Source organism: Melanaphis sacchari, unplaced genomic scaffold (assembly GCF_002803265.2).
Source record: "Melanaphis sacchari strain LSU unplaced genomic scaffold, SCAv2.0 Contig0_pilon_pilon, whole genome shotgun sequence".
NCBI lineage: Eukaryota > Metazoa > Arthropoda > Insecta > Hemiptera > Aphididae > Melanaphis > Melanaphis sacchari.
Window position 1 is genome coordinate 10,006,598 of NW_020270366.1, and position 27,548 is coordinate 10,034,145.

Sequence of the window (27,548 nt, forward strand, 5' to 3'; positions counted from 1 at the left end):
TCTGTCTCCGAGGGGATTATATAAGGTACACATTACACACTTAAGTTTCGTGTTTACTTTGAGGTTTTTTTTTAGCTTTTCAATTGTACATTTGGAGGCTTATAAATGTTTTTTACACGCCAGCGGATGAGCATGGCGTGGTGTGTCTATTTGTTTCGTAATCACATTGTATAGGTAGGTACTTCGAATCTATTAATTTCGTTTTAAGTGCTACTGCAACGTAAAGCGTCTTTGAATAACTATATAGATTATAGATGATTCAAGACTGAATATAATAACACAACCGTATGCAACAAAGAGCTACACTTTATTATAGGTTAGATAATTAATTTAAAAAATAAACCATTCATTTAATAGGTATAACCGTGAACTTTTAAAAACCTAACAATAAAACATTTAATTTTAATAATTGTAAATTCTAAAGTATATAAATTTATAAATTATATAATAATTAATATAGGTATTTAATATAAGTATATAATAGTATATAGGTTTACAAGCAAAATGTTATCATAATAATTTTCTATATTTGCAATTTCAGTGTGTGTTTTCCTCATTGGTCGGTCGTTTTTTCATACATACTTATCGGGGTTTTTTTTTTATTATTAAAATGATATAAAATACATTTGATTTTTATACATGGGATAACACTTAAATTAAAAATATATTTTTCTTGAAATTCTCATGTATCATGATTAAAACAATATGTTCACGAGGCTATCTAACAAGCGTTTAAAGTTTAAGACAGGAGTGGTGGTGCTGTAGGTAGCTCAAAAGTATTTTATCTTTGAACATTATATCTACTCCACCCTCTATCTGTCTAAACTTTGACGTATATATAATATAATAAGATAACTATGTGGTCAACATTCAGTTATGAAATACCAACATTTAAAATCTGTATAGGTATAACTGTTAAAAATTTATATTTATTATTTTATTTATTTACTAATACATCTAAAATAAATACATAATTTTACACCACAAACGAAAATAAAAATTCGAATTTGTAAAACAAATTTTTGAACTGTAGGAAAATGGTAAGTTTCTAAAAACAGAGACAATCTGCAGACATGTGATTAATATTCATTGAAATGGATTAGGTTTGCGCTCAAATTATTAATCTGTATTTTATTTTATTAATTAACCTAAAATGTGAATACCAATTAATTTACCATTTAAATTAATTTTAAATTATATTTTACTAGATAATTAATAATTTTTTAAATTTTAACGCATTTAAACATTAATTATAAGTAATAGAAGATTACAAGACAGTGGTTTAACTAAGTTTACGTCAAACTTTAAAAAAATAAAAATCGTTTTTGATTAACTTAAATATACTTCTATAAGTAATATTTTTTTCCTAGTAATAAACGTTCAAATTACATATTTCCATGTTGCGGTTCTTATAATATAACACAGTGATGAATGATTTTCCAATACATAAATCTTGGGAAGTCGATGTAAAACATTAAAAACATTAAATATTATCTTATAAATTGTTGTTTAAAACCACTCGTGCGCTAATTAATTGTATGCATTGATTTGTACTAACAAAAATTAACTGAACGTTAAATTCTAGTGAATGTCTTAATTATAGCTTTGCAGATAAATGAACTACTCATGTTTATAGTTACCGGGTAATATGATTTCATATTATCAAACATCACTGTGACTAATATCATTTGAACGAGTTCAACGTATGGTCAATCATTAATTTCGAAGAACCTTGCATTTCGTAAATAAAACATCAATTAACAATAGTAATAACTAAAAAGACACAGAATATCTTTTTGTCGTACGCTGCAGCACAAATTATAAATGCGTTCGAATTATACTTTTGATAGGTACAACAGATTTTTCACGACGACGTGGCACGGTGTCATTTGGTCCATCAAAAAAAAAGGTCAATAGATGTTTTATTAGAATAAAATAATAATAATAATAAAATTGCTACTAAGAAAATATCGTTAATGAGATTCGACTTACCTGTATTTGGAGTACAGTGTTGGGTTCACGACGGGAGTTTATCGCGACAACAATATTATATTCCTGAAATTTATCTTTAGTTTTTTTTTTTTTTTTTATTATCGAACTTCTAATGTAGAACTCACCGTTAAAACCGATCTGACACTTGACAGGTACGCTCGTGAAAGATAATTGTCTTGTACAGAACTTCTCGCGTTATGTGTTTGGCTCCACCTACGGCGGCGTCCCACTACTGTCGCGCGTATAATACACGGAAACAAAAAACAATTTGTACGCGTGCGGTTACAAATCGTAACTAGGTAAGATCACAATATTTTAAATTTTATTGCCATTCTAATATACGAGAACCAATAATCGTACAAATCATATAAATCGTGTGTGTACGTGTATGTACACTTATATACGCATTATGTCAGTGAAAATACATCGATGTCCGTATAATGTATATATTAATGTGATATATATATATATTATATATATATGCATTGTGTATATATACACGTTATATTATATTATGGCGGCATATATTACTTTTTTGAAGTGGGCGCATATTATTTAGTTACTTTTCAAAAACGGTTATTTTTCTTCTTAATATAATATAGTATAGATAATTTATATAACGCTCTAGTCACGTATTGGTCTAACTGTTGCGCGAGCAATAAGAGCGCGTTCGGGTAAATAATATTAATATAATCATTGATCTTTTCTTTGCATTATATTGTACAATAATATTTAGATATTATGTTGTCAACGAAATAAAAAGAAGAAGGAAAACGCCGACATTCAGATTAGTATTATTATACTATGTATTAAGTATAATTCGCTTCATACATTGTCTCCCTAGACATGACAAACGGAGCCGCTCGGCTGAATCAAAATTGAAAAAAAAGATCGGCTACACACAATGATTAATTCGACCATTAATAGTGGCCCAACGATGACAATGATATGAATCGACGTGGGTATTTCGGTGGTCCGGTACATTATGTCCGTCGCGAGTACATTTTTATGTACCTATTATATAATATATCATCTCCATGAGATTCGATCAAACACCCTGTTAATCCGTAGTCTGTACGGAAATTATTATTTTAAAGGGCTTGATATAATACTATATTTTATCCATGCGTTGTAGTGTATTATATACATAGATATGCGTACGATCTTATATTACTGTTATTCGACATAAATACGAATACCTAGTTAATCCTTACACTAAAATTCCGTCCACGGATTCCGAAACCGAAAAGAGCACAACGCAAATGCACTACACGATACAGTGATCAGTGAATAGTGAATATATTATAGTCTTGAGATAAGAGAACCGAGGGGTCTCCTTCGTGGTATTTTTTTCACGTAGAATATGTATATTGTAATGAGTTAACCTCGTCTCTGTACACTGGAACATATAGCATAGTGATATTATATCTAATTTAACTGATCATAAATGCACTTCTTAGATCGGGAGCTTTTTCAATGAGAGGAAAGAAAGAAGCAGTTAACCGTCTCCCTGCATGATTAGTAACTTATGTATATTTAATTTTTATATAACTGAACTATTTCTTATTACATTAATATTACAGTTAAATTCACTAAAATATTAAATATAACAAAGTAAAACGGATTATTCTGAACTTTAATTTTATGTCTTGTGTTGATTAGATGGAGATAAAATAGTAGCTACAATTTCCTTTGCTCATTGTGTAATAACCGATTTGAAATTAAAAATGTAAATAATTAATTTAAACTTTAGTTTAAATATAACCTAAAGATGCTAAGACACATAATTAAAATAAATGTACTTATTTAATTTGATTATAAAATGTTATATAATTTATGTTGTTCACTTCTTTAGAATATTTTTCCTCATTTTTCAAATTTTTATGAAATATATTGAGACCTTATTTCAATAAAAGTTTTAATTTTAATTTATTAATAATAATCATTAAATAAAACGATCTAATGGCCACTAAATTTATTTGTATATCAAAATATTTGCAGGTAAGTGTATAAAAATAAATGGAATTAATATACTTGGCCCATTTTTCAATTATTACACTTTCTTGCAGGAAAATTTTTTTACACAGTTTATTATCAAAACATTTGATTTTTTTAATTTTTTCTTATACCAAATTACTTATGAAAAAAAAAAATTTCTGTTATTACAGAAATAGGAATTTATTTTTGTTTCCGTAAAAGAAGTGATTTTATTATTCCCACCCATCAATTTATATTATTAATTTATAATTACAAATATAGATAATAAAATTGACTGCAAATTCAAGATAATAAGTTAGGCTAATATCAACAATATATTTGGGATTATAATGATTATATTATAGAATATTCTGGCCATTCTGCACGCTTATTATTAACAGTAAATATTTTTAAAATGTATTATTTATTTATAAATATATAATTATTATATATATTTTTATAAATATTTGTAATTGATAATACCTACGTCCTACATTAATTTTCATAAAAATAACAGCAAATAATTCATTAATTGCAATTTAGTTAGTAGTTATTATATCTATTTCATGATATAGATTCTCTATTTTTTCATTATTAAAGTTATATACATGATAATTTCTTAAATCAATTTAATTCATTTATCAGGAATGTTCCAGTGTTCAAAATATATTTTTATTATACAAACTTTTATTCAAGTTGAATTAACACGGATGAGTTCATTTAGTCTATGTCTATATTTACTTTATAATATATATTATTATTGTTAAGTAATTCAGTAAAACAATTATTCAAATGCATACTTTCCTACATTGGTACCGAATACAAAGTTAAATACTTTTTTCCTTGAGTATTGAAATGATGGTATTTAAAATAGTTAATATTTACATGTACTAACTGAATATTTTAAATTTTAAACGGTATTTAAAATTTAGCTATATAAAATGATTTGTTGTTGATTTTTATTACAGTTAAAATTCTTTTACATCATATTGAGTTAATCCCTCCAATCTCCATAAAAGTTGACAAGTGGACGATGTTATGTAAACTCTAATCAATATCTCGCGATCTGCCATTGATGAAATACTTATGTAAAATAATAATATTATTTGTATAATTAGATAGTGAAGACGGATTATATAGGAATTCTACCCAGTCAGTCTTTTTTCCCAAATTCTCTATTCTAATACGTTATTATATATATTATGACATTATGTGTATGTGTTTGTTTTATAATAAATACACCTAACTATATATTTTTAAATGGTGACCACATATAAGCATCAAAACCAAGAGGGTATATAATGATTTACCTAATACTATGATTACTGATTTTGAAATAATATTTTGTTTTTAGGTTCAGTAAGTGTGCAGACTGTCAAAGAAATTAATAATTATACATTAAGAAAAAATTTTATGAAACAATAATTGTCAGAAAAATGATTGGAAAATCGGGAGCAAATCAAGTTATTTGTAATTTGAAAAATTACTGACATTTTCAAACAACTAGATACCTATACTTAAATATGATTGTATAATACAATTATCACACCATACTATTACCGGTTAAAGTAAGTATTAAATTATACATTACTCACATTACATTATAATATTAAATAAAAATAATATATAATACAATATCCAATATTCATCAGTGCATATTATTTAAGTGGCGCAACAAAGGTATTCTACCGTCCATCCTTAATAGCTTTTTCATTATAATTCATGTATTACAAAATATACATCTTAGTTAACCTTAAATAAATTATGTAAAAAAATTTATTAAGCGTGAGACATTTTAAACTATAATTCTATAATGAATATTAAAAATTAAATGCAATATTATATTATATTTAAATTAGAAATCTAAATGTAATTAATAACAATAAAAAAAAAAACATTTTCCCTCAAAAATTTTACTCAAATACGTAAATCGTTAACATTAATAAATATTGAAGTAGAAAAATATGTTCGTCGAAATGTATAAAACCGAAAAATATTAGTCATTACTTATTATTGTAATGATTTGTAATAATATTATTATAACATGTGACATAAAAATGCACGCATGAGCGAGAGGAAGTAACAGCCATTGATTACTCGTATTCATAATCATGTCAACCGCATTTACCAAACAAAAGCGTAGGATGTTCTATAATCAACCGAGATATCGGTAACTCGTAACAGCGTTTACAGTGAATCTAAATAAAATAATGATAAAATAATGTCATAAAAAATACAAAATATTAATTTAGAATATTAAGAGGAAGCAGAAAAATAATGCACTATGACTTACAATATCTCACTGCATATATTATAGTCATGACGAATGCATTATGCAAATACCAAAGACCTATACCCATACAGACTATACATGGATACGCAGGTAATAATAGGATTATCGATAATTAATATTTACCAAAATACCAAATACCTATAATACACCAAACAAAAAAAAAAAAAAAAAACAATATTATAACAGCAACAAAAAATTATATTATACTTAAAATGACATTCGATTGTAATTTAGATAATTTTACATTAACATCACTATATAGTGATCAGAAAAGAGTTCATTTAAGTATCTACGTCACAATACCGTATTTAAACCCGTCAGCCGTACATGATTATTATAGTGTAACGAACTTCGGGACCCAAAGCAGTTTTCGATAACAATCCGAAAATATTTTAACCATTTACATTGAAACTAATAATTGACTGTCTGGTGTATATTACGACAAAACGACAAAATGTCAACCTACACGGTCCAGACAGGACTAATGACTTACAAATTACAAGTATGACATTTTTTACTCAAGGACTCGAAAAACCATCACTATACAATAGTATGGCCAGTGCAGCATAGACGTGCGAACCTGGTATGCTATAAATTTTTTTAAGGAGAGTCGAAGACTGAAGAGACTAATATTATTGAATATGTTTTCACAAAATCTACATTGTATATTTTCAGAGACTGTTTAATGAATCAATGTGTACAAATTATGAATATAAAGTTTTCATTTTTTTTTTTTTAGTTATATTGTAGATTTGTAGAATTAAAATCCACTAGGTAAAGGTTTTATTTTTTAATTGATTATTTTTAACACAATTATTTAAACTTACAGTTATTGGTAGTAATAAGTTGGTTTACAAGGGGTCAGTTTAATTTGCAGGAGTTGTGGGTACACCTGAAATCACGTGTAGATATTCATATTTTATCCAGGCGTCACTTTGTATTCCGTAGGTACGAGTCTGTAGCAAATTTAAAAATAATTGTCAAAAAATTGAAAATCTACCAACGACAAACACATGTTTAGAGAACACAATTTATTAACTATTGTCAACTTCAAACAAACCATACAAACATACAACGTACTATTGGATTCTGCAAACGAACATGATGATGCTATATGGAAGAAAGTCTATAGAAATTAAAATTCACTCTACCGATACATTAAGATCACAAAAATTATCATTTTTATTAATCCTTACGACTATTGTTTAATGAATAAGATTAAAGATTTTGGATACCTAGCTATAAAAGTAAGTACTTACCCAGTCATAGCCGATGGTACCTAAACAATGATAACATTTGATTATTTGTTATCGACGGCTGTATCGTAGGAAAAAAACGATGTATATCCATTTATAGATTAAACGTTTATCGCCGCAAATCTGTAAATCAAGTTGATAATATATCGATCGCGACATTTTATTAAAATGTATAAGATTCGTATTGACAATTGTGAGTTTGTACATAATAATATTACCGTAATATTCGACTTTTAATATTTGATAAATAATTAAAAAATTCTTTTATCAGCTATCTACTATCGCCTATCGGATTTAAGATATCTAATTACATGCTCTTGATGATTACTCACTCTTGAATTGAACTTTAAATTTGTTTGTAGGTTTGTTTTTACATTTTAAATATTAACTAAATAATATTACATAACAATGAATAGCGACAAGGCTCAATAAAAGTAGAAACTAAAAATAGATTTTAGTAAGCAATAATTTTAAAGCCAAATTATGATATTACAAATTAAAATTTATTTATTTACAGTCATGTAAATGTTTCATCACTCAAAATAATGTCAAAAAAAATAGTTGCTTAAATATTAACATGATTTAAATGATTTATAATGCATATTTCTGTACTATAATTTGTTTTAATTAACCAGCAATTTTTATTTAATTAATTTTACATAGTTCTAAGTGTTTTTTTTTTTTTTTTGTGTAAAAATAAATCGATTGATCATACACGTTTAAATTAGTTTATAAATTGCTCGAAACTACGACTAAATAATTACAATTTTACAACAACAAATATATCTATTATAATAATAATGATGAAAAATATTATTTTAAAATTAACATGCTATAATTTTTAAATTAAGAAAATATTTTTTTTTTAGATTAAACTATCATTAATCAAAATATTTCAACAATTTTTTTAATTACAATCTCTAATTGATCAAAAACGATGACTTAAGAACAAAAATAATAATTTTCAAGCTACTGATATTAATATTAACAAATTAAGTACATCATATGTACAATAAATTAAGGACTTATACGTGTAAGAATGTACAATACAGTAAATGCTAATTAACAAATCAGTGTTTTATAAATAGAGATTCAACTAGAACAAAAAATAAAATAAAATATTGTACTTGTGATTAAATAAAATTACTTATATGAGCTTATAAATTTAAGTTTCATAAATTTTGTTTCTTGAACATAATATAAATATATATGCAGTCTTTGCTTTTTGAAAAAAAATAAAACTCCTAAAATAATGTCTTTGAAAATTGCCTACATTTCAATCAGTAATGTATGTACTATATAAAATTATGTAATTAGTTAAATAATGTAAATAATAATAATAATATAAATAAAACATAATAATTTTTTCGTTTTGTTCGTTAATGATAAATATAGTTATTATAATAATATTGAAATCAACAAGATTGATAACACTCTAAAGAATAGTCAAGGAGAAATATACTAATTTTTAGGAATTAACTGACATGGTTAGAACACTAGGCCTATCTTTGTTGCCGGTGTTTATGTTATTATTGTTGTTGTTGTTGTTATTGTTGTTGTTGGCAGATGCTAGGCTTACTATATGTGGACTGTTGATAGACTCTTGAGATGACTCCGACTTGATGACATCATAGTAAGCGGGTGCTATATGTGAAGCTGTTTGATACAAATTGGCATATGCAAGACCTGAACTTGCACTTCCATGGTTCAAAACACTGCCAGATGTACGGTGACAGTCACTATAGTTATGTTCAGATGCTATTTAAAAAAAAAAAAAATTTATTAATATACAACATTTATTAAACTATAGTTATTAGAAATTCTCAATACAAAAAATAAGAGGATTAAAGAACTAAAAGTGTATATGAATTATATTAAAAAAAAAAATTATAACTGGAGTAGGTACCTAAACTCATGTTAACATTAATATGCTTCAATGACATTTTATGATCATGAACATTATCATTAAACAGTGCCCAAGTATAGTAAATAACCAGTTTAAAAAGAGCCCCCTTTTAGTACTTAGAATTATTAAGAATTATAATAATAATGACTATCATTATTATTATTATTTATCAAGTAAACACTATGTAATAGTTACTAGTAGTGGTGCTTAATAATAAATAATAAATTTTGTCACTATCATATTTTATAATCATTATTGAAAAGATATTGCGTGCATTATCTGCAGATTAGTAATAACTGTGTAACTTTTAATAACCATAAATTTATAATTAAAATTAAAATATATTTAATACAAGTTCTTCTTTCGTACTCATACACAACTATAACTAAATAATAATAATTAATAAAATATTTGACTTACGTATTTCTTGTTTGATTCTCTTAGGTTCTGGTTCTATTTTAGATCCACCTTTGGGCTTGCGCTTTCGTGTCTGAAAATAAAAATAAAAATTTTCAAATTAAAAACAAAAAAATATATCTGTATGTTATGGTTCAATCATTAGAACATAGAATTTAAAATTAGAAAATGCATGAATAAACTGTACGAAATTAACTAGAGTAATGAGCTGTAAAAGTCGGTTTAAACATAACACATCATATTATTTCTATTAAAAATAAACAAATAATCACCTGGATAGAGTCCTTTTTCATTGTAAGGGGTCTCTTAACGCCATGTAACTTAAAATATAGACCGCATGCATTACACACAGGCTCACCCACTTGATTTCTGCGCCATAATGACGTGGTGGCAGTTTGACAATTTGTGCACTGTAATCCTTGACGTCTAGATGCGTTTTGCTAAAAAAATAAATTTTAAAACATTTTTATCGTTAGTTGTATATATATAAGTAACACAATATGATGATTTTTAGCGCTCATTATATAGCTGTTGGGAGAATTCAAAACATGCAGCACAAAGCGTCTAGCCATCGGGGAGCCCAGACCGGAAGAGCCCGCCGCGATTTCAAGTTTTGTTTATGAATGAACACGCAGATTAATAACCCCATATCTATGTTGTGACAGATTAGAAAATGGTCATAATAATGTCATAATCTATACAAATGTTTTTAAAGACGTGATAATGGAAGCCGGCAAATTCGATTATTATTAGTAGCACGTGTTACGGGTAATGAAACTTTATGATTAGAAATGTACATTTCATCGCCATTGATATTATTTACATTGTCACCAACCGATATCATAATATAATCTCGAAAGATATTAAATAGAAAAAACTGTAAACTTAGTAAATGTAATTACGTACCATTCTTCTCGTAGTTTTCTCTTCTAATCCGCTGGCTCCAGATGATCTTCCAAAACTAGCGGGCACATGATGATACAGAGGGCCGTTATAGAAATCCCCAGAACCGGACGAGCTCGGGCCGGAAGCCACTAAAACAATAATAAACAAATAAACTATATTAAAATTTAGTTTTTTATTAAACGGTTTTAAATTATAAATATGACGACCAATCGGAAGACGGTCATCGAGAAGAAAATTATGTACAACAAACAAAAACACATGAATAAAAACATCAATCACTAAAAAATAGCTGGTTACCAGGTATTTCTACAAAGATTCTCGTATCGATAGTAAGGGGAGAGAAGTCGTGCTGAAACGCTATAAGAACCACTTACCTGTAAAGCTGTAGGTACACAATTCAGTAATTACCGGCTACTAAAGGTATTTATTTTATGTATACCAACACGTCTATAATTCTACATGTTATTTTTATGTTTGTACGCCCCAAGACAGAGAAAACAAATAATAATAGCAAACAAAAGTTCATACATGCAAATCACATATATAGGTGAGCGTATACGCTGTAAAAGATTTCTTTTATAGTCACTAACCAGCCGTTAGGGTGGTTTCACTAAGGGCCTGTTTATGCCAATCATCTTGTAGTAAAGTCCACACGCGTTGCACAAATAATGACCGGTGCCGTCACGCCTCCACAATGATATGGTGACCGCTCCGTGATTCACGCATTCGCAACCCTCACAAAACATTTCCATCTCATCGACTGTATGATATTTGTAGATATATATTATATGGTGCATACACAAACAAAATACGACACTATGTCAACACGTCTGCAGCGATCGACTACACCCTATTTGTTGTATAATATATTGAGGGGTAGTGGTAGTGGTGGTGGACGAGAAGGGGAGAAGGCGTGACTAGTCATGTCAAGTATATAATATATTCGCAACGCCTATTAAGCACGAGTTGTACAGAAAAGTTGAACCGTTTATCAATAGCAACTCCCCTCCCAATAAAATATAAAAAGACTTCATAATAATATACATACGGATACGACGCGTTAATAATATATAGACAAATTAAGTTTATTTTTTTCATTAATTTATTATTTATTTGATTCATTTAATATGTGCCACACTTTTATACAAATTAATTTCGTTTAACTAGAGATTAATCGATCTTAAACGTACAGGTTTACTAAACGCATACGCTAAAATTATATTTTTTGTCTATAAAATATTTAATATGCTATTTTTATGGTTTACGTAATATATACACGTATCTCACTTAAAACAAAATGCAGTAGAGAAAAAACATAAAATAACGCGGTTTTAGAGAAACAGTCGTAAACTTGAGATTAACATATGTGTTTCAAATAAATATATACTAATCGATATCCCGGGGTGTCGTCTTCATCACACTTGCAGAGGGTTTTAGCGCCGCGGCAAACGTACGCATTAGCGAGTGGGTGATTCGATAAATATTTGACAAGGTGGTCCGAAGGCAAATATTAAAAAAGGCAAAAAAAAGGTCTACTAAAGGATTTAATATTTAAGGCACGATATCATTTTACTGTCCCTCGTCCCACCCTAACCGTGTCATATACACCATCGCCCCCGAGGTCAACAAGCCGTGTAAACGTCAACAATCTTCCAGTATAGCTCGTGACACGACCCTTCGCTGGTGGTGAACCGATAAACAGCAATATCGTATATTGGTGGATTGATTACAATCGAGACGGACCGTCAACTACCCGTCATCCGTCGGTTGTTCTACAGTTATCTAAGGGCAACATGTGTAGATACAAATAAATGGGTGATGATGGTGTCAATAACGAGTAAAAAATAAAAAAAACTTATAACGCACGCCACCGTAAATTACTTGAAAATAACAAAACTAAATAATATTGTTTTGTAGAAATATCTGTGAATATTTGAAAAATCCACACAATCATTATTCATAGAATAAAATATATATTTTGTAAATAATCAAAATTATATAATTTACCTACACTCAATAATAATTAGTTTTAAACAGTTGTACAACACAAGCCGGTCGCGCGAGCCTGAAATGTGCGTCCGAATCACTATACGTGACATTAACCACGTTCGATTAGTACTATGACAATTAAAAATGGCACGCAATTGCGATTAACACACGTAAGAAAAAATAACTAACTAGGTATATATTATATATACACATTATTTTTTGTGTGCGTTTAAACACAAGCATAACAATTACATAGTACCTACATATTATGATATGTTATTTTAGAAGGGTTTATACTATATAGTATGGAGGCTATTGATCCTGCTCGGTGCATGTATAATTTTTCGTTTCCAACATGGCCGTTGCTGATAACGAGCTTCCGTTTTCCGCGTGTAATTCGGGCTCTGGGCATAATAGTTATCGAGGGAGCAACAAAATTTGTGATAAAACGGTAGGGAAAAAATATATATATAAAAAAAAAAACAACTAACGGAAAACATACATAATAAATACAATGATAACGAAACGGGACTTAACCTAGTTTTTATATTTTAATATATATTGTCCGCTTGTTATTATATTTTTATAGACTATCGTATAGGAGAGAGAATTCAAATAATTATACTGTACACACGCACCGACTGTGAGGAAACTGCGTCGAACGTTGAATCTATATTATAGAGCACAATTTACAATAATGGAAACGTTAACGATTTCGTTAGTGACAAACATCACCACAACGGGTATACTTTTAGATTTACAATTCGAAAAAAACAATATCATTCCGAGTAAACACTGCAGTATATTATACTGTCGTGATGCGTATATATAAATGAGACTAAACGACATCAACATGTATATAACATGTATTTGTACACTACAGTTCATTTGATTATATGAAAAGATAAATCCTGACGAGTCAATCTTACATCAATAGGTTAAAAAATAAATAATTTCAACAGGCAATCGTTTTGTTAAGAACTGGTATTTTTATTTTTATTTTTTTCCATTGGTAAACTTCTTTAGAAATTATGAACACGACGGCGTAGTTATAGTATATAAATATTAAGTATAATATCCGTCAAATTTGTAGCCGTGTAACGTGTAGATTTATACATAGAATCTGTATGAGATTAAATTAAAAATTTTAACATCGGATGGTATAAATATTATTACTTAAATAGTAGTACAGAATATTATAAGATGTAACAGGGTAGCATAAGACAGTCTGCCTATTCGAATGTATTAAATAGCAGCGACAACGGTGGTGGTATTGGTTGGGTTAGGTCAACCCGACCTCGAACACACGTTTTTACCACTAGCCGCCGAACATTAATCAAAGACAGGGGATGCACGATATTTGGACAAGACAGGAAAGACACACACGTCGCACAATATACTATATTGGCACGCACGACGTTCGACCACGAGGGGGTTGTGATATGTGTGTGTGTGTGTGTGTGTGTGTATGCAAGGAGCGTATAATCAATATTTACGAGTATTTACAAAGTATTATAATATTATTATACATTTTATAGTGTTGTGTATCGATATTAAAAAAAAAAGGCAAAGGGCAAAAGACGAGTTCGCGAACACGTGTTACTAGCACGACCACCATCGCCGCCGCACAAATGTACACGTTAATAACATGTACCTAAGTACGAAGTCATGTGTGTGTGCACCAGACGGCAGCAGACCGGTGTCCCCTAAATGGGCGTTTAATTAATGGCAAACAGATATTATTATTGAATCGTATGCGTTGTAAAAGGAGACGGATCCCCTTTCGATCTTCGAACGCACACATTGTTTTTGTATTATTATTATTAAAATACGTATAAACACGACGGGCAAGCCCGCAAAAGGTTCCAGTCGCTTTGGGTGGGCACTTTTGCAGCGCGCGCGCCCCGAGAAAAAAACACCTACCCTATTAATCGGTTACCCCACAGCGGGAGATTCAACGACAAACACTTCGCTCATTCTCTTCTATACATGGTTATTATTATTATTGGTTTTTTTTATGTTTGGGTTGTAACCGACCCAAGTTCTAGACCATGCGGCACACGCCATACACACATATATATTTATAATATATACATACATATATATTATATATATGTAAACATGTATAATTATGGTATTAGTGTTTTTCAAGTCTATGCGGAGACACTTTACTGCGCGATAACCGATAGTTCTGCGCCGACAGAAGATAAATATTCGAAAACATAATTTGCCTAATAAGTATAGTAGGTATTGTTTTTTTTTCTCCAAAGATTTTCTGAAAACGTTTTAAACTAAATGTTATGCGAGTCGAGACATGGTATCAATCGTCGCATACTAATCGCTAAAAAATATATATGATATTATACTTACAAGCTGACAACGAAGCGGCGGCCGAGAACGCGTTTGTTCGACTCCTTCCCACCTGATTTTTGATCGGCATTGGAGCGTAGTTTATAGTGCCGTCGGTGTTCGCGTAACCCGCAGCTGCCGTGGCCCACTGGAGCGATGAGGTGTCGCCCGGGCCACCGTTGTTAACGGCTGTAGCGGTCAGATGGTACGGTGTGACACCGGGCGTGGCGATCGAGTGGTATGACGACGGGGCTGACCGGGACGAACCTGGAGCAGTGTACGCGGACGCAGAGGACGTATGTGTGCTAAAACGCTGAGCGAAAGCTGGCAGACCACCGCCATTGTGATTGGACTGCTGCTGTTTGCTTGTCGACGATGGAGAATATCCTCCGGTACCGTCTTCGGACACAACTGCAGCAAGGGAACAACAAAAGAAAATGATTCAAGTAACGGTAAATTTTGAACGGGCAAGTTTGTATAAAGTATACGTGGGTAGATGCAATAAATTATAAGTAATGATTAAATTATCCCTGGCGTACCTGTAGACCACATTTGGTTGCCGGCCACGGATGTGATGATGTTGTTGGCCTGCTGTTGGTTGAGCTCGGGTGAGGACGTAAAGTAATGTGGCAGGGAAGTTGAATACTGCAAGCCACCGCCGCCACTGTTACTTCTCTGATACATAGATGAACTGTGCGGAAAACAAAGTATTGCGATCAGAAAGCTGCATGGCGCGATGATCAGTTTTGTCGAACCCGAACGAGTGTGACCGACGATCGTCGGGGTTACGACTTATATGTATTATAAATGTATATAAGTATTATATATACATATATAAGATGAAAAGATACTTAGAGTATGTGAATGAAAAGAGAGGGGAAGAAAAATAGAGCGTGAGTGTATGTGTATGTTAAAGAGAGAGTGAAAGACCAGAGGTACAACTGATCACTGTCTGACGCGAACTGGCCAACACCCGACAAGACGACCGACCCGATGGTACGTGTCTCACTAAGCTGCGATTACGACCTTGAGGCCTTGGCCAATGTTTTCACCAGGCGACACGTTCAGCCTTGGCGCCGAGCATCATAATACGTTACTATGGACTTGTCGGGCGGTAACAGAAGGGGTAAGGGGAGGAGAGGAATGGGCAGACAGTTTTCTATAACATTATTAGGTACTTTTTTATTATTACTACACTGTCTTATTTAACATCCGATGCGGTAACTTAACAAGCAACGTGAAGAAGAGGTCGTAAGATCTCTTTAAAACCCTCCCTTCCAATAATACTAAAACAATATTTAAATTTATGGCAATGATCGATATCACTTCTCCCGCGCCTATAGCAGAACGACAAAAAGGGTTGTAGCAGCTTTTGCAACATAATAAAGCAGTCCTGGGTGAAATGGAACCCACGTCAAGAGATCACAATAATAACCGCACACTTAACTGCGCGTGTACATCTACAAAATTCAATTTATAAAATTTATTCAACACTAAATTATACCTAATAAAGGTGTAAATTTTTTTTTCGTTGACATGCTTAATAGGTTAGCAGTTCTGAGCAAAAATTTTAAAACGACTGCGGCACGAAATATCAACGAGTTTATATATGTATAGGTACAGAAATACTGAATGACGTAATTTCAGCTCGAACGACAACATTCGCTGCAGAAAACAATGTCTTATAGACTAGTATTTATTCTACGTTTAAAAATCTTAAATATTTTATTTAATTTACACGACGATATTGTATTATATTCTAGGTTATTATACACTTGTTTATAGTAGTTTGTGACAAAATACAGTAATTAAAGTTAATGTAAATAAAGATATACACATCATAACATTCAGAACTCATGGTCAACCAACCGTGCGCAGAATCTCCTAAACCTTAACGATGGGTTACGAATTGTGAACGATTTTAAAACTAAAACAACAAACGTGATCTCTGGCTTCAAACATGCTCGCGAATAGTGTTCGATCGTACGTGATCGTATGTGCCAAACGCCGCCGTAGCTCTCGATAAAAACCACGCATACCGAATTCCCGAGAAAACTAAAGAAAAGGGTTTAGCCGAACACCGGCGCGTCGTATTAACACAATTTATTAATATATAAAAATAATTATTATACGTTGGGTATACTATGTAATACTATGAAATCAACACGGAAAACCGATACCGTCTCATAGTTCATACATTAATCAGTAATCAACATTTTCGTTCAAGGTAATATATACGTGGAAGTACACACAGGTATAAACGTCGTGTCGGGTTACGCGATGTCGGATATCTGCAATGTACATTCAAAGTTTTGGCAGCGATCTAAGTGGTTTATACTTTAATCAAAACAAAAACGTCCCTTTGTCGATAGCAACTGAGAAATAATAATAAAAAAAATAAAATATGCTCTGGTATTCAATGACAAGAGATTACGATAGAACGCACATAATAATATATAATATTTCTGAAAAGAACGTGTTTAATAACAATATGTCCTTGTCCTCGAGCACCGCCGTCGTCATCACGTATTATAAACACGATGAATTTGCTGCTGTTCACGGACAGTCTTATAAAGATAAAAAAATAAATACAGTAATATACATGTATACATATATGTATTATATAAATAAATAATAATATTTACGTTCAGACTATACACCAAAAACTACACCGTTGTTACAAAACCCGCGTATTATTATGACACACGTCAATAATAATTATTATTATTGTTTTAGTGGCGAAATCGGAAACCGATCAAAAACGAAACGGATTTTAACAAAATCCGTGAACAAACAAAACCCTATATAGTTGTAGTCATCTTATCGGGAATCCGGTCAATCGTGTGACTACTACTTTAAATACGCAATTGATTAATTCCACCCTGACCCAACGCTGTACCATTTGACCGTTAAATTTGTAGTAAATGTGTGATGCCACGATTTACAATAATTTCGTAGATGTTGTCATCACAAATGTACGTATTGTGAAAAACGATCAACGAATGGCATTGATATAATAACAATAATTGTCCAATCGACTGTCGGCAAACAGAAAAATAGTTTATAGGTAAACATCGCCGCAAACGACGGACTCAGCTGCTGCCCGCAAGAGGAATCACACTCGGTAGAGTATATTCATGCCGGTGGACACCTGCCTGCGAGACGCACGGCACCACCCTTTGTTCGGCGACGGCGGCTATCTGCTCATTCAGACCGGACAAAGTTCACCCATTGTTCACCGACTGATGAGGTCAAGCTTGAAGAAAATTTTTTACTATGTTCGTTTTTAAATTACGAAAATTACACATTATTTTATTTAGGTAAAACGAAATTCTCGTTCGTTCGACACAACAGTTAAACGAATTGAGTGTGGTACCTATATATATATAATACATACCCTACAACACATTGATGAATATTTTGATATAATATGAAATATTTTTCTTTTTTTCAATAGAACAGAATATTGTTTTCCTCCCTCTGGACAACTGAAAACTTTTATCAAGTAGTCAGAGACGTGTGTGTTGATAGACAAAATAATATAAAATATTATTAAATACGGTAACTGATTACAGTATGAGTAATAATAATTGAACAATTTATAATAATTTTTTATACGTCGCTTAAAGTGTAAAAACGGCAAAGTGTAAACATTCGCCGCCACCGTCAGTTTCCTAGAACGAACAAAACCCGTGGGCGGACACATCGCCGTCACCTCTTTTAGTATACCGTACGCGACGGCGGCATCGTTGTCGTATGTGAACAAAATGCCAAGCTAAGCACATCTTTGCCGCCGCCGATCCTTTGTGAAGGAAAAAAATTTAAAATGTATATTATTTTATAATGATCGTAATGCCAATCGCACACCAGATAGTTCAAACCTGACTATTTTCTTCTCATTACTAATAATCATTGGGTTTTTTATGCTAAATTATATCATGCCTTCGACACGGAACTCGTACAGACAGGTATTCAAAATAAAAGCGATTCATAACACAACACACGACACACAACCTCCGCACCGTTCAATTGTATTTCAATAGAAAAGACGGCGGTGAATTCTAAAACGGCGAAAAGTGAACACAACAATTTTTTTTTTTAAAGAAATCTTGCTAACGCAGTGTAGTACTAGTGTATATGCACGCACAAGTTTTGTACACCTAGGCAGAGTTGTAGTGATTATTATTATTATTATAAATATTGAACGTCGAGAGAAAAAAATCCACTATTGCACATAATGTATGATACACGCCGACTCTCCCCTCGCGGAAACGATGAGTCAGCATTTGAATAAAACACCGTTCGTCAACAGCACGCGCACCGGCAAACTGCAGATCAATGCGCAATTAAATTTATAGTATAATAAAATTGACATACATTAGTTGGAAAAATAATCCATATAATATGCAAAAATTCAATGATGGCCATATACGTAAAAAGTCGAACTTTTATCATGTTTTAAATATAATAAAGTACCAAATTCTGAATTAGGGTTTTTATATAAAAAAAATATTTTTATTTTGGCCATTTATTCTTTATGGGAGAAAATATATGATCAATTGATTCAGTATAAGTGGCTAACAAAATTACTTATTATAAACTTGTTAATAATGACTAACACAAAAGTACACGTGATAACTTGTTAACATCTCGCCAATAATTACCACTGTTTTTTAGTTGTTTATTTTGTAAACTCATTATTTATTAATTCGATTATCTAATCAAAACTTTTTGATTTCAATAGAAAAAAATTACCATTTTAGAATTAAACGATTCAAGCGAAGACCACAACATTTACATTACATATTATATTATCATATAAATTATCTATTCTATTATTTATATAGACGATTTTTTAAAATATTGTCATTCGTTTTTTATGTATTAAAAAATAACTAACTCGAAAGGAAATGTGTAATCTCACGACGAAACCCTTACGCACTTTTTCCTTGTCCACGTCGCTAAATTAACAATAACACATAAATATCTATTCACACACATCCGGGACCGGATCACCAAATGACACGAATCCGACACCGTTCTTACGAGAGGGTCGACGACGGCAGTAATGACAAAACCTATGTGTACATTTTCGCACTAACGCCGTGGAAAACACGTCGAAATTGCGTTTTATCTAGGCCTACGCGAGTAATAAAAAATAAAAATGAACTTCGTGAAGGCGGAAGGGGGGGGAGAGGATAGGTGGTGTTGTGTCCTTGGTTTCGAGTGCAAACACTTAAATCGCGTCCATAAAATTAGATGGAAAAAAAACGGTCGCCAGCATAAATATAACATTTTTTTTTTTTTTTACATTTCGTTTCGAAGTAATAATGAATTTACACGGTCTTTGCACACGTTGCTGCGCTCACAATGGGCGAGCACACGAAGAACGTGTTGGAACAATTACCATTTATTCATTAGGCCGCCGTCGGTCGTACGAATCAACCGCAGAGGACGGGGGCGGCGGTGGTGGCGGCGGCAGCCGCGACAACACAACGACGGTTTTTATTATATTTCATTCCTCTTGGAACGCGCGACGCTCGTTTTACACTGTACATACTACGACACATACACCACGCGCGTACAATTACTTATGTGTATATGTAGTATGTACATAATAGTAATATATAACATACATGCGCGTGCATGCATTCACGCGCGCACACACACACACGCCACACGCATTAATCGTAAATAGTTGGGAAAAATTCCGTGCGCCCTCGCGTATTTTATTAAAAATAGAACCGAATTTTATTTGGTCCTACACGAAAAACATTATTACGATGTCCGATTAATTATGATATGAATTTATAAAAATGCAAAATTAGTTTTTTGCTTAAAATTTTTTTTTGATAATCTCTCGAACTTCAAATGTACTATGTATCTACGTGTTCAGGCCACAAACAAAAACATCAATAATTATTTTTAGAAAAAAGCCCATATAGCGATTATCAAAATTATTATTATGTACACTTCCACAATGTACCTAACCACAATTTTTAAGTCTAGGTGGCCTTGCACCGTTGCAATAATAATTAATAAGGACCGTTATCGTTTTATTGACGACATTAAGTCCAAATTTGAAATAAACTACAATAGCACACGTTGGATTTATATCAAATCAACACATTTAATAATATTTCATAATAAATAACGAATATTCTAATAAAATATAAGTATTATAAATAAATCAAATAAAATTATATTTATTGATGTCAATAAACGTGACAGATAAAAATTTGAAGTACACGATGAATTGTTTAAAATAGTTATTAATTTATTTATTCATCAATATGCAAAAAAAGGTGATGAATTTTTCGTTCATTACTTATCTAATTTATGTACATTGGAATTTAAAATATAACGCGATTTCTACATGTCGATATTGCATAGCTTATTCCCAAAAAATAAACGCCAACAAGACGTGTGTTGCATATTCAAATTGGTAATTTGGTCAGTGGTTTATACCTAATTAAAATTAAAAAAGATGATAAATTACTGGCAACAAAATAATAATTTTAACAGTATATTTTTTTGTAAAATGTCACGTATTTGATTACTATTATTCACGGCCACAGAAATAAAGCCACACACGCGATTGAATAGAATGACAAGAATGTATTTAAAACAATTAAAAAGCTATTCCTCAGAAGTACTACGTAAATATAGTTTTAAAATGATATTGCAACGAATGTAGAATAGTACTGCAATGAACAAGAACTGTAAAAATAATATTTACAACTATTTACTGTGTTTTGTTACTTATTCGTTTGAGAGCCTATTTTGGTAAAGAACTACAGAATAACAAAATATTATATTATACATCAATACAATATGTTATTTAACAGTCTGTCAAATGTTAAGTTATAAGATGAAATAAAACTAGGAGCTATGGTAATTTTATAAGTGTTATGCTTTAACAATTAAATCAAAAAAATTTAAGTCGAGTCTAGTAAAAATAGATGTCTTAACCAAAAATTGTTAAAATATAATTTTTGTTTTATAGTTAGAGCTATTATCGGAGCACAGTTGTCCTCCGATCAAACATCATAAACACACATAATATGAAAATCTAATGTCTACAGATAGCGTTAGAATTAGATGATAAGAGGTTATTTTTATATGCTGGCCTGCAACTAGTTGACCAACCACTAATGACTATTTAACATTAAAAAATAAAAGAATTAAGAATATTTTCTGGGATACCTGTAGATTTATGGTTTATAACATTATAAATATTTCAAGAAAAAAAAATGGTCCATGAGAATTAAACAGACGACAAAAAATGATACGGTTTAAAAAAAAGATTGAGAATTTTTTATTGAATCCGATCTACTTCGGCGTTTGTCGTCTTAAGTTATGACGCCGTCGTTTTGAATATCAAAGACCTGAAGATGATCATTGACCTCGATAAAATGTAATGCCGTTTGCAGAATTGCGACAAAAATCTGTAAATCGTACTGTATAGTTTCGCGTTTACCAAGAGCGGAGCGTGTATACTGCATAGTAATTGTTTTGCTGTAGTAGGTGTTTCGTTGGATTTGCTGATGATTTTAATTTTTTATTTCTGAGAACCAATGAATCACTTCTAGTAATATATGTATTTAGGTTTATTTTCTTTCGACCGAGAGACTCAAATGCGACATCAACGCAAATTTTGAAAAATCTTCTGATGGAAGTAAACGACCGAGTAGATGGGGTAATATGCGTTACTACAACGTGACTTGTGAGCAATAAACGTCGGGTCGCTTGCGTATAATTTACTGTCGACAACTTCACAGATTTTTTTTATTTAATTTAACCACACACATTTTTACACAACAATAATATACCTGTTTTGTTTCCATAATAATTTTTAAATAATGTGCTTAAAAAAAATTCTATGGATATAATCTACCACCATAGTACCACCTTATATTTTATCAAATTTAAATTTGCAAAAGTAAAATAATAAAATTTTTATTTATATCATTTTAATACTTTATAGTTGAATACACTTTGTACTTAATAAATTAAAAATATTATGATGAAAACAATAAAATGTATATTATTATTATATTTAAAATATATGTATTGTATATATATATATATATATATAGATTGCTAAAATTATACTTAATTGCTTTAAGTCATTTAAATACTTTTATCATATTATTAAACAATTAAAATCTCGAGGAGAAAAATTAATAATATAATATTTAAAATTCTTAGTTCTCACCAGAAACGATTAAAAGTCTTCATTGTAATTTAATTCTATGGCTTTTATTTTATAAAATTTAAATACTTTAATATTATTTTAAAATATTTTAAAGCAAAAACAACAACGTAATATTAGTAGTATATTATTAATAGAATTGGTCAACTCTTTTTTTAGATCAACAATTATGAACAAAAAATCTTCAAACTAAAAGCAGTATGTATTATTATAAAATGAATATAACCTTTACTATACTACAGGAGAGGAGTTTGATCATTAACTGTCTAATTTAACTATAAGCCAAAACAATACAGTTTTAATTTTTGTTCAAAATTACTAATTGAGATCAGTAATTTAAAAATATAAATATTCTATTAATGTAGTCTTATAGTCGACGTATTAAAAAATAAAACGATAATCAATGTAATATATAATATTAAAAATAATGAACTAATTATTAAAGCCCATAGTATAATAAAATAATCTAATGTCCTTAAACATAGGCCAGAATAGACGTTACAATAAATTATTGTTATAATGATGATGAAATAAAGATTACTTATGAACAAAAAATTATTTATGAAACCTATGTTTTTAACCTAACCTTCCTACAGTGGTGAGAGAAATACGACCAATTATCGAAGCAAACGAACAATATTGCACTATGTAAATATGTAATGGCTTTCAAAAACGCATACACACCCTAATGACGTACGATTTAAAATTATTATTTCAATTGTAAATTATTTGTCGGAGAACGTTCGTCATCGATGCTAAATATAAAATAAATGTCAGGGCATTCCGCGACAAAAAAGTACAAAATTGTTCGACAACACCAACATTATTATGTAATAAATAGCATAAATGTGGGTCATTGCACCGTTGGCGAGTAATAAAACTCGTAAACGATACAAGCAAGTCTTATCGGGTTCGAAAACCCCGTGGCAAATGCGGTATTGGATGTGAAAAGTACGCGACGAAATAAAAACGTCACGTTCGTTTGGCGAGAAAACCGCAAAAGCCGAAAAGACCGCGGCCGGTCGGAGATATCAAAACAATGATATTATTAGGGAACACGCCGTTGTCTACTACCAAGAGAAGACGGGGAGACGCGCAAACAATAATAACACACGACCAATCCGATGTTGGATCTATAATACAAATTATTAGTGTTCGCGTCGATCGTCGGAGAGTGCTGTGCATTGCGGCCGCCCGGGAGTCCACTCGACGGCGGCCGATTGCTACTATTACTGTACAATATAATATTAAATATACAATAAAATAAAATAATATTGTACGAGAGGCCCTTAACCTCGAAACCGATAACGACGATTACGCCACCGGTTACCTGTGCAAGCTGTACACACACGCGCGAACGCGCTAGCCGAAAACCTAATTATTATCGATCGAAATTAGATATAATATAATATCATATATAAATAACAATATACGTTAATCGCACGTCTGACAAAACGATTTCATAACGCAAACACGACGCTCGTTAATAATATTATCTTAACGATCGTCGACACGTGGGGGCCGATTACACGAAAGTTCCCGTCCGAACTGCACACGAAACGGCAGATATAGAGCGAGCGAGTGTATGCGTGTGTGTGTGTGCGTGTGTGTGTGTGTGTATGTGTGAGAGTGATATAGAACGCAAAAACGAGAACCGTTCGGCGATGGGGTGTGGGTGTTGGGATGAGGGTGGTAAAAAGCTCAGTAAAATAAATCAAGAAAAACTCACTTAGAGATGTTGGAACTGTTGTGGTGTATGACGTTGGAACCACTGTGGTAGACGCCGTGGTGATTTTGCGACGACAAGTGTTGAGGGATTTGCTGTTCTGCGGTCGCGGACGACGGCGTGTACGAGTGGTCGGCGACGTGCGGCTGTTGGCACACGACAGTGGGCGAACCACAGCCGCCCTGTTGTTGGTCGTCGTGCAAATGTCCCTGCAACGGAGACGCGCTGCCCGAGTCGCTGTGCAGCGAGGCCACGAGATGCGCAAAGGGGTTTTCCTGTTGCCCGGGTCCCGCGCCGCCGTCGGACCGGGCCAAATGCAGGTCGAGTAATTCGCCTTTGGCCGCAGCGGCGGCTACCACCACTTCCTCGTCGTAACCGCCAGCCGAGCTGCCGGGGCTGGAGCAGTGTTGCTCCTGTTGCTGCTGAAGCTGCACGGACAACTGTTGCTGGTGTTCCTGGTGGAAGTACTCGTCGGCGTACACGTGCTGAACCCGGTCCAGCGGTTCTTGTTTGAGCACGATGTGTTCGAACTTTGAGTGTTGTTGCTGTTGCTGTTGCTGCTGTTGCTGCTGCTGCTGCTGCTGCTGCTGCTGCTGGTATGCCGCCTGTTGCTGGTACTCGTAAAAATCTTCGTCTTCGTCGCGCTGTTGGCCGGCGATCAATACTTGTGGGAAAATCGAGGCCATCAAGTCCCGGCCACTGCCGTACTTGGCCTGTTGATAAGTCTGAGCCACTAACATGTCGTAACGGTTGTTCGGCGACGGTCCGCTGCTGTTACTGTTGTTAACGTTGACTCCGGTCGTCGATGTCGTCGTGGTCGTTGCACTGGTGCTTGCGTGTAGCTGTGGCGGACTGTCGTGTTGCTGGTGCTGGTGCTGGTGGTGGTGTTGATGATGATAGTTCATATCATCGCGGCGTACGTACACGTTGCCGGTCGGCCGTTCGTCTGCCGTCCCGTGAACCGGTTGTTGCTGTAAACGGTCGACGGCGGCGGGCTCCTCCTCCTCCGACCCGAACGACGTCCTACCGACCGGCGCACCATCTACCGCCGGCGACCCGTAGTCGATGCTGGGCGTGCCCGCGCTCCTACCGCCATTTTCTTCGTCCGCCGCCGCGGTTACCACATCGGCCGCGCCGTCGCAACGCTGTTGCTGCTGCTGTGACGACGACGACGGCGCCGCGGCCGTTGTGGCCGCCGCCGACGACGACGATTCATCGCTCGCGTCCTCCGCAGCGGCGACTACGGTCGTCGTCACCACGTCACCGCGACGGCTGTTCAGCTCGTCGATTGTGTCCGCTGCCGCCCTGTCTTCCTCGGCGGACGTGTCAAACTCGCCGACGCAATCATTCCTTCCGTCGTCGACCAACACATGGTGCTGTAAGTGGTGGTGGTGGTGGAGCTGATGCTGGTTCAGTTGTTCTGACGATGATTCCGCCGCTACTATGGCTGATAAGCCTAAACGAAATAAACAAATAATATATTTTATAGTTTACTCGTTTTCGTATTATAAATTTATATATATAGACATAAATCCTAATAGGTTGACATGTAAACCCACTCAAGTTTTGTTACGCACGATACATAGTATTATTATAATGCGGTAACGATCTATAGGTACGTTTAAAATGGGTGCTAGGGAAAGGTTTACATTTTTTCAGAAAAAAATGAAACTATAATTTTAGTACACAATAGATTATTATGAATAACTACATCGTAGATAACATTTGATATCAATATTACGAATTTAATTTATGGATTTTAGGATACACGAACTATATATTTCTTAAATATATATAAATGTACAATAATATAAAATTTCTAAAGTGTTTGGAAGGTATTAAAGCAAGTTAAGAAGTATTTCAGGATGGGAACCTTAACGCTACTTTTAATTAAGATTTTATATATATATGCGAACGGCACTACGTCAATATCTATGCATCATTTGGTAAACATATTACACATTGCTGACAGTGAGTAGAAAATATTTCATTTGATCGATTTATTCATTCCGAATCACAGATGGTTAGGATATTTTGACTTTTGAAGAATATTATAAAAATTATTTTATCATTTCCCAAGGTAAAATATACTGATGAAAAAATAAAAAATTGTATGATATTTATATTATATCGGTAAAAGTTAAAAAAATCTGATTTCATATAATAGTTATTGAAACACGTTTAATGTTACAAACCTCCATAGTTCTATAATTCTACGATCACTATTACTCTTTACTACAGCAATAATCACGGTTAGTGTTTAATAACTGTCTTAACTGTCGAAGTGAAAAAAGTACAACCTGCAGCGTATAATATACAAGTAGGTGTCTTTAAATTTTATGGCAATGAGCAATAAATGATAATTGTATCATTAGTTATCCAAAAAGTGAATATCTGTGCGGTACAATGGTCGATTAGAACATAATAGTTATAATTTATAATATTTTATAAAAATAAATGCGTTTATTTTCATTCCTTATTATTAGCTGTTTTTCACAAAAGAATATTTTTAAGGTCAATAA

The 27,548-nt window shown here is 32.4% G+C and overlaps 1 protein-coding gene across 1 annotated transcript in view; it reads right to left on the reverse strand.

The window, feature by feature from the left end:
• Positions 1-8,741: 8,741 nt before the first annotated feature.
• The window catches only part of LOC112597259 (box A-binding factor-like), a 42,028-nt gene continuing 23,221 nt past the window's right edge, over positions 8,742-27,548 (reverse strand). The window contains exons 2-8 of the mRNA XM_025343232.1: positions 25,030-26,482; positions 15,625-15,776; positions 15,107-15,496; positions 10,748-10,875; positions 10,114-10,281; positions 9,845-9,914; positions 8,742-9,276 (exon numbers count right to left, since the gene is read on the reverse strand). Of these exons, the coding sequence (XP_025199017.1) occupies positions 8,987-9,276; positions 9,845-9,914; positions 10,114-10,281; positions 10,748-10,875; positions 15,107-15,496; positions 15,625-15,776; positions 25,030-26,482 (2,651 nt within the window). The 3' untranslated portion in view covers positions 8,742-8,986. The remainder of the gene's footprint in view (positions 9,277-9,844; positions 9,915-10,113; positions 10,282-10,747; positions 10,876-15,106; positions 15,497-15,624; positions 15,777-25,029; positions 26,483-27,548) is intronic.